This window comes from Sapajus apella, unplaced genomic scaffold (assembly GCF_009761245.1).
Source record: "Sapajus apella isolate SASKATOON/1434 unplaced genomic scaffold, GSC_monkey_1.0 scaffold8, whole genome shotgun sequence".
Classification (NCBI taxonomy): domain Eukaryota; kingdom Metazoa; phylum Chordata; class Mammalia; order Primates; family Cebidae; genus Sapajus; species Sapajus apella.
This window is the reverse complement of record NW_022436948.1, coordinates 2,225,865-2,245,535: the sequence shown is the minus strand read 5'-3', so window position 1 is coordinate 2,245,535 and position 19,671 is coordinate 2,225,865. Positions and strand designations below refer to the sequence as shown.

Below are 19,671 nucleotides of genomic sequence, written 5' to 3'. Positions count from 1 at the left end.
ACAATCCTCGGAGGGAGGGGAGCGCCCCTCGAGGCCAGCCCAGTGGGCAGCCGCCCCCAAGGGCAGAGGGCCCTCTGGCCAGAGCCTGGGCCAGGTCAAAGGGACGTGTGCCCTGGGAGGCCACCAGGTGACCTGAGCCCCTCCTGGTCCAGCCCTGGGGGCAGAAGGGTACAACCTCACTCCCCTGTCTGCCCAGCCTCACCTGAGTGGGGGTCTCTGATCTGCAGATGGCTTAAGCCAGCATCCAGGAGACACTGATGGTGGACGTGCCAGAGCGGGAGAGAAGGCAGTAGGAAGCTGCTCCCGCCAGGAGCCAGGCTGAGTCCTGCAGGCGGTTCTGGGGTGGCGGATGCCTTGCTCATGGTTTTCCTGTTAACCTGCGGGTCGAAGCCATGCTCTGTAACACCCACAGCTCTGCAGCACCCACTTGGCAGGTGATTGCCAGAGAGGGCTGCTTCCTGCCCACAGTGCCACCTGGGTATGTGGTTACGGGACACAGGAGGTGTCCAAGGGGAGACCCTGGCTTGGAGGGGCCTGTAGGCCACATTGAGGGCCCCAGGGCAGTCTTCTGTTGGGCTTAGCCAGTGGGGTGGCTCTAGGGACCAGGTGAGGGTGTTGGGACCCTCCTGCCCTGGGGCACCTTGGTATTCCCAAGGCAGCCCTTCACTGTGCTGGCCCCAGTGCCGGAGGCCTCCAGATTGCTTCATTCTGGAGCTGGGAGGAGGGGCCCACACCTAGGGGCCTTCCAGTTCATTCTGAGTGGGGGCAGTCCTGGGGCCAGGCCCAGGAGGAGACAATCGTCCAAGGACACTGCTCCCGGGGTCTGCAGCTCTCTCAAAGGAACAGAGGCAGGTGCACAGGCCCTGGGAACCATGCATGCATGTTCTGGGGGCTATGCTGCGTTGGGATCAGGACTCAGTTCCGAGTAGACTCCCTCGGTCTGCCCTGCCTGATGGTGTTAGAACCTGCTCAGCTGCCACTCAGCTGCTGCACCCAGGTGGCCTGTGGGTGATGCTGGGGACAGTGGGTGCTTCCCTCCTGGATGACATGCTGTGGTGAGAGCCCCTGCATCAGGCCCATTTCTGGCTGCACGGACCTGGCGTTTCAAGTGGAGTGACGCGGCCTCCGGGCCCTCGGTCTTCCCTTGTGAACTGGGTTAATGGGACGCATGTGATGCCAGTGCCTGCCTGGCTTGAGAACCCAACTTTTGGGGTGACGGGGAGTGGTGGGACTGTGGGGTGCCTCAGGCTGCAGTGCTTCTGGCTGTCCTCCATGGCTGCAGGCTCTCCAGGGGGCAGTGGGTGAGGAGTCGCCAAGAAGGGGAGCGGTGAGCGGGCAGAAGGCTGAGGGTGGAGGCAGCAATGTTGTGGGCGTGGGGGAGCGAGGAACTGAGGGCTGAGGGCAGACAGCTGCCCCCACAGGTCCCCTCCAATAGTCCTGATTGAGGTGTGCATGGTGTGGTGCAGGAGGGTGCTGGTGTAGGCCCCGTGTACCCCCAGCAGCCCATGCCAGGGGGCACAGAAGGGGACACAATTTTAACAACCTCAGCCGTTCCAACAAAGCGCTTTGCTGAGGACACCCCCCACCACCACAGTTACAAGGAGGCAGACAGGCCTGAACTGCCCACCCTCCACATCCCCAGCGGTGACCCCTCACTCTGCACCTCTCAGAGTTCACACTCCTCCTGGAGAACTTGCATGTGTGAGCAACTGTCTTCACCCTGGATTTCCCCAAATCCAGGGATGGTGGCTGTCCCGGTACTGCAGCCGGCTCTGGTGGCAGTGGGCAATGAGACTGCATGGCCCAGGCTGGGGAGAGTGGTGGCCTGTACACGCGGCCACCCATCACCACTCGGCGACAGACGGGGACATCTCACGGAGGTCTGGGTCCCAACCCCACTCAGGACAAGGGCCCAGGTAGATGGCTTTCCTACGCACCAGCTGGAAGGCTGACTCCCCCTCTCACATGAATGCTCCCTTGATTTTTGGGGGCACTGGGAAGTTTCCCCAGGGCTATGGGTCACTGCCTGGACCCTGGCATCCTCGTAAGACTTGTGCCTCTTCCCAGAGGAAGGAAAACCCCTCTCAGTTGCTTCACAGACTCCCCCAGCCCAGCTGCTTCCTGTGCCAGGCCCAGACCCCAGAGGGAACAGGCCTGTCCATCCACAGCCTCACTGGGACAGCAGAGGGCCCCACTGCAGCTCTTCACAGGAGAAAGGAAGGCGCACCTGCCCCGCCCGGCCAAGAAAACCTCCCTTTCCCGAAGGTGCTGCCTGCCTGCCGACAGCAGCTCAGGGCAGGAGTCCCTGTGGACGCCTTCTGGAAGTCTCCCTTGCTCAACAGGAATCTATGCAATGACCAAGGGCTGGAATCAGCCAAGCCACCTGTGGACATGTCCCTCATGCGGCTGAGAAATGGCCCTTGCTTTCAGGAAGATCGTCAGGGCCATGCCTTGGGAAAAATGTTGCTTCCAGATGAGACTTGGGAAAATCCTTTATTAGGGAGACAGCCTGCAAAGCCCTCCCTTCAAGAGTCTGGGCCAGCCCAGACCCTCCTGACCACAGAAGGGGAGTCCTGGGGACATCCTGGTGTGGACAGGTGTCTCTGCCACCTCGGCCGGCAGCCAGCACCTAACACCCCTCCAGCGGGAGGCTTCTGTGTGGGGCCGGGGCTGTGGCTGTGGTAGCTGCCCTCCAGCTCCCGGGGGCTGGGGAAGACGCTGGGATTCCCACGGAGTGTGGCACGTGCTCAGGTCCTGTGGGTGGTCCCTCGGCCTGCTCCTGCACCTCCTGCCCGTGCAGGGCCTGCAGCCGGCCGCTCACCGTCTGCTGTACGGCCTCTAGCCCCTCGGCGTCCAGCTCCCGCAGCAGCAGTAGAATCGCGGTCAGGACGTTCTGGGGGCAGAGGGGTGCAGACTAAGCCCACCCGGCACCACGGGGCTGCTTCCCACCACAAGGGCCGGGGCCTGGCCAGCGGCACCCAGCAGGAGCGGCTGGTCGGGGGCTGGGGTGTGCCCAGGTGACTGACCGTCTGGAACACACAGAGAATCTGAGCAGAGGAGCCGCGCCTGTCAACACGTGTGTGCTGCTTCCTCCATGCCACTCCTGTTGCCCTCACCCCAGCAGGGCCCAGGCCCACATTCCACAGACCAGGAGACCAGAAGAGGCTGAGGGTCAGGACGGCCGCGTGCGGGGCACGTGTTACGTGTGTGCACACTCACGGATCCACACATGCAGCTTCCCTCTGGGGCGCAGCTTTCTGAGGTTCCACCCTCCCCCATGATTTCTGTGCGGTGGGCCCCCTAATGGCCCTTGTCACTCACCCTGCTCCTGTGGCTGCTCGAAGTATCCCTGGGTAAGAAGGAAGGAAACTGGTCCTGGGAACAGGGATTCAGGCCAAGCTCACCCTGGACGCTGCTGGTGAGAGGGAGACAAAGGTGTGTGAGGGTCGGGCGGCTCGTGGCCCCGGGGGCCTCTGCAAACCACATCTGCAGGCCACATCCAGGCAAGGGAGGGCTCATACAAATCCCACCCAGCACGCAGGGGGAAGAGGAGTCAACTCCGATAGCGTCAGCGGCTCCTGATGGCAGCTTCTGGAGAGCCCAGCAGTTACGTCACCTGTGGGGCACCCTCCCTGCATCCTGGGGCTCCCCAGCTGTAATACCTTTCACCCAGGGCCTTGGGGACAGGGCAGGGAGCACCTGAACACACAAATGCTGCAGGGTGAGCTGCTGACCACAGGGTGAGGCCCTGTGCAGGACGACGGCTGCCCGACCGAGGTCACATCTGACATCCCCACGGCAGACCCCAGCAGTGGGTGTGACCTGCCAAGCAGGAGGGAAGTACCCCGCTTCTCAAATGTATTTGTGACCCGCTGCCAACTGCCCCGGGAGGCGCCCATGCCACACCACGGAGTCAGCCCTGTGGCCCCTCCATGGCCCCTGGGCCCAAGGCTGTGCAAACACTGATGGCCACGCCACCAACCATTCCAGTGAGCGTGGCCCTAGGCTGCACCCCCACCAGGGACTCTGCCCCTCACAAGCTCCCAAGCCGAGAGCCTTCTCTGTCAGGGCATGGGGCCTGGCTTACCCCCTCTCCTGCTCCCTGGTATATCTGCTGTTGGGCAAAACATGAACCTGCCACTGAAATCACTACCCAGACCCCAGGTGACTCTCAGTGAGTACAGAGAACAGACACCCACTATCTGGACCCCAGGTGACTCCCAGAGAATAGAGAGGAGAATGGACACCCGCTACCTGGGCCCTGAGTCACTCCTAGAATACGGATGACAACAGACACTTGCTACCTGGGGCACTGGGTCACTCCCAGAGAGTACAGAAGAGAACGGACACCTGCTACCTGGGCCCTGAGTCACTCTTAGAGAATACGGATGACAATGGACACCCGCTACCCAGATTACTCATAGAATATGGATGAGAACAGACACCCGCCCTGGACAGTCCCTCTCCCTCACTTCCGAGATGCAGCTCACTGGGAGCCCCACTCAGTCCCCATGGGAGGGCCCTGGGGGACAGGGACAGGCTGCGGAGGTCCCGCTGCCCTCCAGCCTCACATTGCCTCCTCCTCGCCGTCCAGCGGGTCCTGGCCAGTCTCGGCAGCAGAGCTGAGGGAGCTCAGCGCGAAGCCCGGCTTGGGGCAGCCGTTGCCCATGCCCTCTCCCTCCGGGGCAGCGGTGATCTCCTCTCCCTCCATCAGTGCGCGGGACAGCTCCTCCTCTGTCACAGCTTTGGGTGAAGGACAGAAGGCAGCATGAGTGGCCTCACCCCTGTGCAGGCCACACGCACGCTCCCATCCTCACTGCGGCCTCAGCACAGTCTGCTGGTGAAATGCAGCATGTGTCCACCTCCAGGGCAACTCCCAGAGTGGGGGCCGGTCCCTCACCGTCCCATCCCCAGCCCGGCATGGGCCGACACAGCAGATGGTGGAATCTGAACGCCAGCCTCTGCCAGAAGCACATACTCATCACAGCCTCAACTAAGACACAACAGAAAGAGGAACAGACTACTGAATTTATTCCATTTCACTCATGTTATCAATTTCCCTGAAGTTTATTTCTATTATGAATATTAATAAAAAGGTCTGGGGGAAAGTATTAGTGCCCACATGACTGACAAGGATGAGAAACGCGTGCTGAGAATGGCAGGGATGAACAGTAAGGAACGGAACCGCCGCCTGCAACCGCACCGGAGCTGGCACTGGCCAGAGGAGGCGCGCGGCCGCACAGAGGCTGATCACGGAGGGCCCTAGGTCTCCAACAGGTAGAGCGCAGCGGTGGGCACTGCGGTGTGGGCAGCCCCTCCCCGCGGCGGGTGTGCGACGGCACCACCACCCTAGGTCCACGACAGCCCGTGGAGCCCGCCTGGTCCCCGTGGACCAGCGCCAGACACTGACCCCCATTTGCCCCTCACAGCAGCTGGAGGAACCCTGTTGCTTGGCTACGCCATCCTGCAGTTGCGGGGTGAGGGATAAGCATGTGGTGGCCACAGGAGGGACCCAACACTGCGCTGCTGCATTCAGGTGGTGGGATTGAGAGAAGACACTGAAACCAGGGAACGGCCTCTGGAGGGGGAGCCACACGACACACGTGTCCCGCCAGGCCAGACATTTGCAGAAGAGAAAAGAGGGCTGGAAAAATCCCCCACCAGGCTTGCTTCAGAGGGTGGCGACACCGCCGCGGCCACCTACCCTGGTTGTCCAGCTTCTGCAGGCGCGGCAGGGTGCGCAGCACGGTCATGCGGTAGCGGTGGGGGCTGGCGCCGCAGCACGGGTTCTCGGCCAGCCACAGCACCCGCAGGCGCGGCAGCCCCTTCAGGTAGAAGAGTTCGGCCAGGCTGGGGATGCGGTTCCTCCGCAGATACAGCTCGCTCAGGCGCTGGCACCGGCTCACAGGCTCCAGGGTGGAGATGCTGTTGACACTGCATGGAGACCAGCACAGTCAGCGAGGGGTAGGGCCAGTGCCGCCTCTCCATCTCGAGTCCCAGGAAAAGGCACTCATGGGACCTGTGCCCCTGCCCTCTCCCGAGAAGCCCAAATCCGCTATCACGGGTCACAGGCGGCAGGACCTGCGCCAAGGAGGGATCTTCTAGGAAGGCTGGGCCCTGAACATGAAGGTGGACTGGGATGGACCCCTCGCTCCGCATCTGGCTCCTTAGGGCATCCAGTGGGGGGCAGGGGATGAGCCTCCTTCACAGGCGAGGAAACTAAGGCCTCTCAAGGGACACGTCATGTTGCCCCAAAGAAGGGAGTGGCCAGAAAAACTCAGGGCGGAACATTCGAGCCAGCTCCACGTGACGTGGAAGTGAGCACGGAATTTCCAAAACCCCCACGTGAGAGTAGAAACCCTGGGTATGGGCTTCATGTCCATTCCACCAAACATGGACGCATCAGAGGAAACACACGCGGCTGAAAGGCTTTGTGGGGTCCATCCCCCCACAACCAAACAGGCGGCGCCACTCCCACAGGCCTTCAAAGGGACAGAGCATCTGCCTCCGGGAGCCAGGGACCTGGCATGGAGGGTCTGGTAGACGCCTTAGAAGAGGGGTCACCAGGGCCCCCCAGGCAGCGCCTGGTGCTGAGCTCCTCTCCCTGACGCCACCCCTGGTACTGTCCCTTCACTCAGCGTTTCTCAGGTATCCTCTCACGCGGCTTCTAGCTAGGAGGCTGCCCATTTTGCCAAGAGCAAAACTAAGGCCGTGGGACGCTTTCCAGGACGGAGTCTGCCTGTGCAGCCTGACATGTGGACACCCCCACAGCCTCCTCGATGCTTCCTGCCTGCTCAGTGGCGCTCCCCACTCCACTCCAGTGCAGTCAGGCATGCAGGCACCACACACGCACCTGAGCTTGGTCAACACCCTTGAGGGTCCTGTCCCTCCTGAGATGTGACAGAAATGACCCTGCACACGAGTGGCCTGGCGCTCGGAGGGCTTGTGCCCCCTGGGTGACTCGGTGCGTGGCAGGGGTAACGCTAGACCCATAGTCCTGCTCCAAGCTTCCTGCCATCGTAGAAGCCATGAGCTCCAAGGTGACCTGTCAGGTAAGGCCTTCCAAGGCAGGGCTGAATCCCAGCGTCACCCTAAGTGTGAGCTGACTGATGAAGCAAGCCCCACAGCGTGCACCACAGCCCTGCTAAACCTCTGCACTGGGCTGCATGGCCTCCTCCTCTCCCTGTGGGGTGGGCACTTATAATACCTACCATGTTACAGGAAGGAAGCTGAAGCACAGAGAGGGCCATGCCTCGCCCAAGGTTAGCCAGCCCACAGGTGGGAGGTCTGAGACTTGACCCAGGAGCATGCCTCCAAGCCTGTTTCATTCATTCGTTCATTCAGCAAGGCTCAGGCAGGACAGGCTGGTGCCCACACTGGGGATGCCTGAATACCAGGTGGACTGGCCTCTGCCCACGGTAGGCAGCAGGCTGGGCATGGGCATCACCATGGCAATGCCAACCTCAGCATTTTGGAGGATGGGCAGGGGCTGGCCTACTCTGTGGCTGGCTGTGAGATCAAGAAGGTAGGTCACACTCAGGGACCGGGTCCTGCAACGGCCACTCTCAGAGGGCAAGCCCCGGAGCCTTCTGAGCTGCCAAATGGGGACGGGGGTTTCCCCGAAGGGTTTAGACCCTTGTGAGCTTTTAAACGCAGAAACCCACAGAAGGCCCCACCCAGCGTCTGGCAGGCAGCAGTGAGCCATGAGTGTCCACCCCCTCCCGGGTCCCACAGTGGGTAGAAGGGAATTTGGGGATAAAGGGAGCTCTTCTCCTCCCCAAAGCCCTCAAATACTCCCCTTCTGCCTGAAAACTCCAGTAATGTTTGCTTCATTCAAGCTTTCCTTAGTCTGTTGGCAGGGCAGTGACCCCAGAAGAGGGGGACAGGTCACGGGACGCAGAGAAACTGGGGAGCTCCTGCAGTGGTAGCACGGGGTGGGGGGTTGGGCAGAAGAGGCCAGGATTCTGGAGTCCTGGGGCAGGGCATAGCCACCACTGAGGGCAGCCAGGGCGGGCCACCAAGCATCCTTAGGGGGGCCCCACGACCGACTGGCCCAGCAAGACAGTGATGGCTTATCGGAGCACACAGGCCGAGGGTGGGCAGGGGCAGTACAGGGCAGGCAGAGGACAGGAGCCATCGGGAGACCCAGGTGAGGCCCTGAGGAAGGCGGGCTGAACTTGGGGCCACAGGGTAGGCCCAGCTCTGGCTGCCCTGGCCCCTCCCCTTCCGGAAGCTGCCCTCAGTCTGTGCTGGAGGCTTCCAGGTTATCTCACAGCTCTGGGTCCACGGGAGGGACGTGAGGCTCTGCCCAGCTTCCAGGCCCCAGGCTGAGCATGACGGCAGGAGCGAGGTACCTGAGCGTGATCACCTCCAGGCTGGGCATCTCTCGGCAAATGGAGATCTAGGAGGGAAGGAGCACGGCTGGCAAGCATGGCCCAGCAGGGCACTCGGCCACTGCCACCAGCCACAGAGAGCTGTCAGAGCCACAGCCAACTCCACTTCTGGGCCGGAGGGGAATGCCCACGAGCATGCTGGGCTCCCCCCCCGCCCCACCTTGCAGCCCAGATGCCCCACAACCTGAGGGAGAAACTGAGGCTCCTCCTTGCATGTGCTCTCTCCTTATCAAACTTTACAACAGCACTGTTCTGTCAGATGCTGCCAGCAGTGCAGACAGGGCATTCGTTACTTTAGATGCCTCAAAGGACATCAGGTAAGGGGCCCCCAGTGTCCCCTATGCAGGGGCAGAAAGCAAGGAAAGGATGGAAATCACTTCTTGACAACAGGGCTGGGCCGAAAGGCAGACCGACCACACTGGGACTGTCAATTCCGTGGCAAGGTGCCCAGGGTGGTCCACAAAGCCTGCACAACCTGCTGGTCACACCCACATATGTGAACACCCACCATACGCCAGGCACGGTGCCAGCAGCTTGGGTGCCAGGCAGGGCCCCGACCTCAGTGAAGCTCACAGCCTGGTCAGATGCATCCCATGTGTAAGGGATTCGTGTCTACGGCTGTGGCGCGTTTGTATATTCACTGCTAAACTTGCAGTACTTCAGCTACAGCACAAAACAGATTACATGCAGGTGCCATGTGTCTGGCTTTTTGTCTTTAAGGAAAGGTACCGCTGCTCAGTTCAAATGAACTGTTTTTCCACCGGGTGTGGTGGCTCACACCTGTAATCCCAGGACTTTGGGAGGCCGAGGCGGGCAGATCACCTGGGGTCAGGAGTTCGAGACCAGCGTGACCAACATGATGAAACCCTGTCTCTACTAAATTAAAAAACAAAGGAGAATAAAGAAATAAATAATTGGGCTGGGCACAGTGGCTCACACCTGTAATCCCAACACTTTGGGAGGCTGAGGCAGGCGGATCACCTGAACTCAGGGGTTTTGACACCAGCCTGGCCAACACAATGAAACCCCATCTCTACCAAAAAGTACAAAAATTAGCCAGGCATGATGGTAGGCAGGAGGCTGAGGCAGGAGAATCACGTGAACCCAGGAGGCAGAGGTTGCAGTGAGCCAAGATGGCACCAGTGCACTCTAGCCCGGGCAACAAAACAAGACCATCTCAAATAAAAGAGAAATGAACAATTGGTATGCAATCCCTGTGTAAGCTGGGGTGTTCTGGACTGAGAAGGAGAATGAGACAGAGGAGAAAGAAATCACTTCACAGATGCACATGCTCAAGTTCTCCCAGCAGGACTGACTCTCTGCCTGTCTTTTGGGTAGTGGTGGGGGGCACCAAGCTAGATGTGACAAAGAAGAGGGGGTGCAGTCAGGAGGCTGGGGAGACCTTCAATGTTCCCTTAACAAAGGAAAACAAACCCTCCTGGGATTCCTTTCCAGGTGAGAGCAAGTTCCAAACTGACTGCTCCCCTCCTCTGTGACCATGTGACAGAGGGCATTTCATGTATACGGGTGTTAACGGGAACTGCAAAATAAGCCTGGCACTAGAGAATTGTTTTTCCACCAGGTGCAGTGGCTTACACCGGTAATCCCAAGACTTTGGGAGGCTGAGGTGGGCAGATCACCTGGGGTCAGGAGTTCAAGACCAGCCTGACTAACATAATGAAACGCTGTCTCTACGAAAAATGCAAAAATTAGCCAGGCGTGGTGGCGCATGCCTGTACTCCCAGCTACTTGGGAGGCTGAGGCAGGAGAATCGCTTGAACCTGGGAAGTTGTGGTGAGCCGAGATCACACCATTGCACTCCAGCATGATCAACAAAAGCAAAACTGCACCTCAAAATATTAAAAAAGAGGGCTGGGTGTGGTGGCTCACACTTGTAATCCCAGCACTTTGGGAGGCTGAGGCGGGTGGATCACGTAAGGTCAGGAGTTTGAGACTCGCCTGATCAACATGGAGAAACCCCTTCTCTACTAAAAATACAAAACTAGCCAGGCGTGGTGGCACGTGCCTACAGTCCCAGCTACTCGGGAGGCTTAGGCAGGAGAATCGCTTGAACCCGGGAGGCAGAGGTTGTGGTGAGCCGAGACTGTGCCACTGCACTGCAGCCTGGGCAACAAGAGGGAAAATCCATCTCAAAAAAAAAAAAAAAAAGAACTGTTTTTCCATTAGTGATTTTGCATAATGAAAACCACTAAGTGAACAAAGAACCAAGTGTGGGACTGAACTGATAAGTGCAGTTTTGTGAACTCAAAAATTCTCTTGGGGAAGAAGCTACAACTTTTGGGGTTCGGCCACTTGGAGCTGATCAGCACAATACTTACATCTGTGAGGCGGCTGCCCCTGGGGAGAGAAGAGATACATACTTTAATATTGTTAAAGTTGAATAAAAAACATCGAAGACAAAAATTTCCAAAATTACCAATGACTGCCTACAAACCTAAAGATTCTAGGATTGTAATGGCATGGTAAGAAAGGAAAGTTGCCCATATAACTGGCAAAAGTGTAGAAAATTGTTTTTGTTGCTTTTCAACAAAAACTGTATGTTCGATGGGGTGGTACTTTTCAGATAAGGAGTAGCAGGGATTGCTCCATTTGTAAGACACAAAAATACTATTTGATTTGGACACTGGTTGCAATACTAGACCAAATAGGAATTCGTATATTTTGGAATGTTATGGATATCAAGTAAAACTCTTCTATTTTTGTGAGACTTGGGCTTAGCATCTTTCATTACTTTTTTTCCATTTAGCCTCATGAAATAGCTTTCATGCCAAGTTTAGAATTAGCCAATGATATGTAAATAAACTTTGGACAGAAAATGTATTTTTTTAAATATAATTTCATTATTCACAAATGAAGAATGCAATTCCATAGCTTATTTCTTTCTCCTAAATTTAATGTGCTAAAGTGTACATGGATGATATCGCTTATTGCTGTTTTTGTTGCACAAGAGCACATTAATTATATTCAATATTCTCTTTGTGAAGTCATGCACAGAACTGTAACACTTTCCTGCTATCTTTTTCTATTATATATAGGTTCATAGCTAGGTTGCATTGTTATGTTTTAAATTTACTAAATACAGTTTATCTTAAAATACAGTAACCATGAATTCAAAAATGGTTTTTGTTTTAACAATATTAATTAAATTATCTTGAAAAAAAAAAAAAAAGACACAAAAACATGAGCTCTTCCTCATGGTCCCCGAGTAGCAGAAGGTTAGTTTCCCTCACTGACATAAACAAGGCAGTCTTTATAAGAGGCCAAGTTCAAAGGCTGAGCAGGCAACTTATCAAGCAAACTCGGAAAGCCTGAAATAGGCTTGTTGTTTGTCCCTGCTTAGTGACAGCATTGACCACCCCATGCAAAACAAAGAAATGCATTACCGAAAGCAAATCACACAGGGGAATTGTGGCCAAAACACCAGATGTGCCAGGGCAGAGAGAACAGCTTTTTAATGAACAGGGAAGAGCTCACACACTCCGGGCAGTCTGGGGACACCCCTGGGAGGAAGCGTCTGCTCTCGCTGATCCCCACACCCAACTGCACGGTGCCACCAGTTGACAGGGTGCAGTGACCCCACTGAGCCGCCAGGGAGCCCTGGAGATCCTGCAGCCTTCAACTCCAGGCTGCCTCTTCTGGAAGACCCTGGTCTTCCTTGGCCCAGTGAGACCCGGCATTACCCGCCTTTGAGCCTGCATGGATCCCACCGCACCCACATCCCTTCCTGTCACCTGCCAGGAGTCCCCTGGGCACGGCCGCCCCAGTACCGATTACCAACGTGTTTCCTGACTCAGTCTTCAAGAGTTCAGTTCTGTCTCCTATTCGACTTGGTCCCAGTGACTGCTGGCATGCCAGACATCAGACCCAGCCGCACAGGGCAGCAGGGGACAGAGGCCGGCCGGGAAATGTGGCGCCCCGGGTGACCCCAACCCCAGCGTCCTCCCCCCTACCCCTAGCTCTCCGCCGCCCCCGCCCCTCACACCTGCCCCCCCCCCCCTCCCGCCCCCCCCCCCCCCGCCCACCCCGCCCCCGCCCCCGCCCACCCCGGCCCCGCCCCGGCTCCTCCCCCGACCCCGGGGCGACCGCGCGAGAAGGCCGCTGCCCCGCCTCACCAGCAGTTGAGCTTGCGCACGCTGTGCAGCTCCGAGGCCTTGGCCCGGGTCAGGACCATTTTCCGCGTCAGCTTCATGGCGGCCGCGCCGCGGACCCCAGGCCCGACCGGGGGGCGCCCCGGGCCTCCCGCTCCCCGACAGGTGACGACTTCGCAGCGCGCGTCTCCAGGGGCGGGGCCCGCGTCGTCAGGGGCGGATCCTGAGAGCCCATTGGCGGCTTAGCGAGGAGGGCGGGGCTACGCGAGCGCCCTGGGGCCCCATGGGCGCCTCTGACACGTTGGCTCCGCTTCTGCGCATGCGCGGCGTAGGGCGCCTGGCTCTCACGCCATTCTAACGTGACCGCGGAAGCGCGCGGTGAGCAGTGGGTGGGTGCCAGCGGCGGTGCCTGAGTCGGCGCCTTGAAGGCTGAACTGCCGCTTCCAGGAACCGAGTGGGCTGTGCTCGGACCCACGCGCGACCGTGGTGGAGCGCCTAGGCCTGTCTGAGCGCGGGCCTAGGGTGCATGGGGTGGACTTTGCACAGCTCCAAGTTACGATTCAGATAAACCCAGGGCAGCCCTGGGGCTGCGTTCCTTCCCTGTCTCCCTCCCTCCCAGCATTTACAAAAGACGCGTTTATGGGAAAGAGGCACGAGCAGGTCCGGCAGAGCCCTTACCAGCATTTCAGCCTTTTAGAGGTCAGAGAAGACCCTCCCTAAATATCGTTACATGGGCCGCAGTTACATATAAGACAGGCATCCTGAGACCGCCTTTGCAAAAAATTGTGTCAGTGAGAGAATGATGGCCCTGAAGGAGATCTGGCCAAGCCCCGTCTTGCAGTTGGCGTTAATTATTCCTGTATAAGCAAAGCTAACTTTGGGAGACATTTACAATTTAAATAATAGTCAAAACAGCCTTTGGAAAGCTAATGAGGAGACCACTGAAACCGCCTTTGCAAAAATCATAACTGAAGAAAAGATGGGAGGGAAACATCTCCTAACCCACCCCCATCTTCTTTCTAAGCTTCCTGTGTTCATTCCTGGATGTACACTGAACTAGCTTTGGGAAGGAAATTATGGATTAAGCCCTTTCCCCAAAAAATCCATCTTGTCTGGGGACAGTCTGCTTTTGGAGGACTAACACATTAAGCTACAAGAGTAAAAATTACAGTTTAGGGGCCACGCAACCTCTGGCTGCAAGAGTCTGAATCTTTGCAAGTTGCTCCTGGGAATAACATCCCTGTTGCAAAACCTAAGATCAGTGCTTGAGATATTTTCTAGACCCTGCATTGGGATTCAGCAGATGACACCACCCAGATGGATAATCTGGCTCAACCACTTCTGTGATCCCACCCAGGAACAGAAATCAGCGAACTCATTTTGACACCCTGTGATTTTATTTTCAGCCTGACCAATCAGCACTTACCACTTTCCGAGCCCATACTCACCAGCTTATCCTTACAAACTCTGATCCCCCAAAAAATGAAAAAAAAAAAAAAAGTGGAAAAAAAAACAACCCTGATCTCTGAATGCCCAGGGAGACTGATGTGGCTATAATAGAACTCTGGTCTTCCATACAGCCAGCTCTGCGTTAATTACTCTTTCTCCATTGCAATTCCCTTGTCTTGATAAATTGGTTGTGTTTAGGCAGTGGCAAGGTGAACGAACCCACTGGGCTAGGAGGATAGAGGAGCCTGAATTCCACTAAGGTGTAGACATAAACTTTCATCAGCCATTATTCTGGAGGTCACAAAATAACCGACTTCCCCAGTTACTCTTGCAGATAATGTCACTGTTGTGGAACCTAAGATTGGCCTTTTGAGATACCTTTTCAGGTTTCTTGCATGTCTGACATGGATGGATCCAGCTAGACTGCAGCTCCTGTGGCCCCACCCAGAAGCCACTCAGCACAAAGACAACTTGATTTCATCTCAGACCCAACCAATCAGCACTCCCCATACCCCAGCCCCCTGCCCACCAAACTACCTTTGAAAAACCCCTAACCTATGAGCCTTCAATTGTAACCAAGCAGCTTAGCAGCTGTGAATCCAAAATATCTGAGAACATTTATTTTGCCAAGGTTAAGAACAAGCCCATGACACAGTCTCAGGAGGTCCTGAGGACATGTGCCTAAGGTGGTTGGGGTACAGCTTGCTTTTATACATTTTAGGGAGACATGAGACATCAATATGTGTACGATGGAAAAAACAGAGAGAGAAAGAAGAAAATATATATATATAAGATGTACATTTGTTCGGTCCAGAAAGGTGACAACTTGAAATTTGGGTAGGGGGCTTCCAGGTCATTGGTAGATAATGAGGAAGGAGACCCTTAATCCTTTTCAGCTTTCTACATTGCATCTCAAAAGGAGAAGTTAGAAGTCAGCCAGAGGAGGGACTGGTTGGTGCCACTAGCCAGGTTACGGATAAGACCCCTACTGCTAACCACAGTCCCATCTATAGAGCACGGATGTGGTGTGGAGAAACCTTTCCGGAAGGTGTTGTTTTCACTTACGCATGATCAGACCCCCACCTAAGTCACATACCCCACACCTACTTCATGGATCAAGACCCTTTCACATGTAATTTCTAGAGCTGTAATCCTTTAAAAGGGCGAGGATTTTCTTTGTTGGGGAGCTAGGCTGTTAGGCAGCTATGCTGCCCGCAGCTCCCAGCTGAATAATTCACCACTTCCTTCCCAGTTCTGTGTTGGAGAGGTTTGTTTTGCTGCCTTTCCTGCTACAATAAGAAACCAAGATTGCATTCTTTTGAGTCCTTTCACTGAATATACAATTTGGTCTGACTTAGTGAATCTGTATTTTTACATAAACAACAAGGCAGAGAAAGCAAACAGGCATGTGTCTCTGGTGACCAGGGGGATGACCTGTCCCACACCTGTGAAGATCAGCTGTCGTTTACATTGCCAGGGTGAAATTCAACAGAAGTGTTTTAGGGTGAAGATCTTGAGGCCCACAAGGAATTTCCTTGTGGCCAAATTGTGAGGGAGCTTCCTAGCTTTTTATCTTCGCAGCATCTTATTTAGGAATAAAATTGGAGGCAGGTTTGCCTGGCACAGTTCCCAGATGACTTTTCCCTTGACTGAGGGATTTTAGGGTTCCGAGGTGTATTTCCCTTTCACACAGCTAAAGCTCAAACCACGTTTTAAAACTTTTTTGCCCTTTCCCCTTGCCTCCTCTCCCACCCCAGTCTGAAGGTGCAGCTTTGAGACAAGCTACGTTGCCTTTCTTCTTGAAATCCAGCCTGGGAATGTGAACCTCCATTCCTATCTGTTCCCAGCCTGTACTCCCAGGCCTTCTGCATATTTATTTTACCTGGATGCTTGTTCAGCTCACACCATGTTCACTTACCTGGTCATCTATTTGCTTGGAAGCTTCAGGGGTCAGATCCTGAAATGGACCAGATACTGACCCAAGGAATTTCCAGGACATTAGGAAAACAGTATCATCTCCACTGTGCTTGGAGGCCTCAGTGTTCACGGAGAATGGAAAAGATGAATGAAATTCTTTAGAGACACCTAAAGAAACTGGCACAGGAAACCCACCTCTCGTGGCCTTCTCTATTACCGACAGCACTTTTTTTTTTTTTTTTTTTTTAAATCTGCGCCCTCCCCACTGATAGCACTCTTAAGAGCTGGAAACTCTCCTTGGAAAATAGGACTCAGTCCCTATGAGATGCTTTATAAACAGCCCTTTCTTACTAATGATCTTGTATTAGACAAGGAAACAGCAGATCTCCTAAAATATATAACCTGCTTGGCTAAGTACCAACAGGCTCTTCGGACCTTACCTGAAGGACACCCTAGGGAAAAGGGGAAAGAGCTGTTCTGCCTGGAGACCTGGTGCTTGTTAAGGCTCTCCCCTCAGACTCTCCCTCTCTAGGCCCATCTTGGGACGGACCATTTTTGGTTATTCTGTCTACCCCAACGGCAGTTAAGGTGGTGGGAACTGACTCGTGGATTCATCACACTCAGCTGAAGCCTTGGACACCTCCTGAAGAGAATCATCAACCCTCCACTCCACGGCCTGAAGTTCCAGGAGACGGCCCTTCGCACACATGCAAGCTGTTAGAGGGTCTACGTTTGCTCTTCCAATGGGAGCCCCAGGAAAGTCATTGCTCATGAGTCTAATTTACATCCTGGCGTTCACAAGACTGTCACTCTTAACTTTGCCATCTGTAACCGGACCTTCAAACCCCAACTATTCCTTTCATAGTGCGGGGGGATAATAGGAGAATTTGGAACTGGCATTGGAAAAGTTATTACTTCTAATCAGTTACTATAAGGTATCTCAGGAGTTAAATAATAACGTGAAAGAGATTGCTGATTCTCTCTGCAGAGGAAGCTTACTGCAGAAACAGCTCAACTCTTTAGCTGCTGTAGCTCCTCAGAGGAGAAGGCCCCCAAATCTGCCAGCAGCAGAGAGAGAAGGAACCTGTCTCTTTCTGGGAAGAAATGCTGCTACCTTATAAACCAATCAGGTGTTGTCTTAAACAAAGCTAAAGAATTCAGGGATCAATCAAACACGGGCTGAAGACTTTCAAGAAACAGGAGCATGGGGCTTGTTTAACAGCTGGCTGTCCTGGCTCTACCCTCTCCCAGGCCATTTATAACCGTTCTGTTATTGCTGGACTTCGGGCCTCTCATCTTTAACCTTCTTGCCAAGTTCGTTTCTTCTAGAATTAAAGCCATAAGGCCACAAACGATCCTGCAAATGGAACCCTGGATATCCGTGGCTCAGAAGCTCAATTGTGGACCTCTGGATCAACCTGCACCCCTAAAAGACTCCCCTCTGGGGGAAACCTCAACCGCAGGGCCCATTCTATGCCCTGATTCAGCAGGAAGTAGCTAAGAGCGATCAATGCCCCTGTCCCAACAGCAGCTGAACTTTCCTGTTAAGAGAGGGGACTGAGGGGCTGTGTTAACTCTCCGCCCCATCTCCCTTCTCACAAGGCAAGAACTTTCCCAGCAGGCCTCCATCCACCTCCCCATCTGGAAACCTGGAGTTCCTTGTCTAACGTTCCAGCGTGCAGGCTGGGTAAAGTTTCAGGTGAGCTTCCTTTGTTTAGAAAGCCCCCCAAAAGCTCGGAGGGAGGAGGCTTTAATTGTGGCTCAGGCAACCAATCCAATATCAAAGTTGAAGATCAGTCACTCCAGAGGAAGTTTGAAAGAACTCCTCTCACTGGACAAAAACTTAAATGGGGCGGGAGTAATTCCAGGATTAAAATCCCCCTTGCTCCTTTACCTATCTCTGCATCTCCTCCCACGACAGCGCAGGAGCGCTATCTCTCTCTCTCTCTCGCTGTCTCTTTCTATTTCTCTCTCTCTCTCTGCCTGTTAAATCGCTTTTCTGCCAAGCTCTTTGGGTCTGGTATTTACTTGAACAATATCACTGAGCTGCCAGGTTTCTTCTCCCCGTTCTTGGGTGAGTGAAAGCCCAGGAAACTCAGGGCACATCCCACCGGGGAGGGAGCCAAGCCTCCCCCACATCCCACGACCCCCGACCCTGGTTACAATACCTCTGGAATTTTCTCTCCAACAAAAGATTACTTTAAGGCTGGAACTCACTCTCCACCTTGAAGTAATTGAGGACTAAGCACTGATTTTTTTTTTATCTTGTCCAAATTCCTATCTCAGGGGTCTGGGGAGTCATGCCCTACACACCATAAAGTCTCCTCATATGGGTTTTATTTAACCCTATGTATCATGATGTTGATGAAAAGAGTCAAACTCTGTAAAATATATATATATTTTAAAATATTAGAAGGCATTTATTCTGAGCCAAATCTGAGTGACCATGGCCTGTGACACAGCCTTCAGGAGGTCCTGAGCACATGTGCCCAAGGTGGTCAGGGCACAGCTTGGTTTTACATATTTTAGGGGGGCATGGGACATCAATCAAATACATTTAAGAAATACATTAGTTTGGCTGGGCATGGTGGCTCACGCCTGTAATCCCAGCACTTTGGGAGGCCAAGGTGGGTGGATCACCTGAGGTCAGGAGTTCGAGACCAGCCTGGCCAACATGGTGAAACCCCATCTCTACTAAAAATACAAAAATTCGCTGGGCATGGTGGCTCATGCCTGTAATCCCAGCTACTCAGGAGGCTGTGGCAGGAGAATTGCTTGAACCCAAGAGGCGGAGGTTGCAGTGAACCCAGATCATGCCACTGCATTTCAGCCTGCGTGACAAGAGTGGAACTCCATCTCACAAAAAGAATTAAAAAAAGATATACATTGGTTTGATTCAGAAAGGTGAGACAACTCAAAGTGGTGTAGGTGTGGGGGGGGCGGTTCAGGCTATAGGTGAATTTCAACATTTTCTGGTTGACAATTGGTTGAGTTTGTCTAAAGACCTGGGGATCCATAGAAAGGAAATATTCATGTTAAGATAAAAGATTGTGGAGACCAAGGTCCTTTGAAGTCTTATAGTGGCTGCCCTTAGAGATGATAGATGACAAATATTTCCTATTCAGATCTTTAAAAGGTGCTAGACTCTCAGTTAATCTCTTCAGGATTGGGAGGGCCTGGGAGAAAAAGAACTAGCTAAGTTAACAGAGATTCTTTACACACACAAATTTTCCAAAGGACAGCTTTGCAGGGCTATTTCAAGATATGGCACAGAAACATGTTTTGGAATAAAATATTTCGATTTTCTTCCTTGTCATGTTATGCCAGTCAGATTGGAAAGTAAGTCATGATATGCAGGGTTAAGTAAAACCCATCTGATGAGGATTTATGGTTTGTAGGGCATGACTCTCCAGACCGCTTAGATAGGAATTTGGGCAAGATAAGCAAATCAGAGCTTAGTTCTCAGGTTGGTGTGAGATGTGGGATGATAAAAGTCTCAGAGCAGTGCCTTCTGAGCTGTTCGCCACTGAGCGGGCAGGGAGCGATCGGCGCAGATGAGGCCTGAGGAATGCAGAGGCTGGAGCTCGACCCTGCCAGAGTGGTAGGAAGCTTCTGGCAGGCTCAGGCTGCATGTGTTTGCAGGTGCAGTGTGACGGCCTGGCCTCAGAGCTCTGGTGGGCTCACGAAGGCTTGGCTGGCCCTGCATCACAGCCTGCATGCCCTGCCCAGCCCTGGGGGCCTCCCTCCTCCTCCTCCTCCTCCTCCTCCTCCTCCTTCTTTCCTCCTCCTCCTTCTTCTTCTTT

General features: G+C 54.4%; 2 protein-coding genes across 3 annotated transcripts in view; one reads left to right on the top strand and one right to left on the bottom strand.

Moving 5' to 3' along the window:
• The window catches only part of PWP2 (PWP2 small subunit processome component), a 613,222-nt gene that overhangs the window by 200,140 nt on the left and 393,411 nt on the right, over positions 1-19,671 (top strand). The gene's annotated exons all lie outside the window — the stretch shown is intronic.
• On the bottom strand, positions 2,546-12,823 carry CFAP410 (cilia and flagella associated protein 410). Of its 2 annotated transcripts, XM_032276576.1 has the most exons (8): positions 12,527-12,823; positions 10,733-10,751; positions 8,355-8,401; positions 5,705-5,934; positions 4,572-4,743; positions 3,322-3,415; positions 2,786-2,893; positions 2,546-2,638 (listed from the first exon to the last, which is right to left on the bottom strand). In XM_032276576.1, the coding sequence occupies exons 1-8, from the start codon at positions 12,601-12,603 to the stop codon at positions 2,630-2,632; spliced, it is 756 nt and encodes a 251-aa protein (XP_032132467.1). In that variant the 5' UTR covers positions 12,604-12,823; the 3' UTR covers positions 2,546-2,629. The 2 variants fall into 2 exon arrangements, with proteins under 2 accessions (XP_032132467.1, XP_032132466.1); XM_032276575.1 differs by having other exon boundaries at positions 2,546-2,893.

Coding starts and splice junctions, on each gene's coding strand:
- CFAP410 (XM_032276575.1), bottom strand. CDS start 12,603: ATGAAGCTGACGCGGAAAATGGTCCTGACCCGGGCCAAGGCCTCGGAG. Junction 3,416..4,571: donor GACGGCGAGGAGGAGGCAAT/GTGAGGCTGGAG, acceptor CCCTCTCACCAG/CAGCGTCCAGGGTGAGCTTG. Junction 2,894..3,321: donor CGAGCAGCCACAGGAGCAGG/GTGAGTGACAAG, acceptor CTCTGCCCCCAG/AACGTCCTGACCGCGATTCT.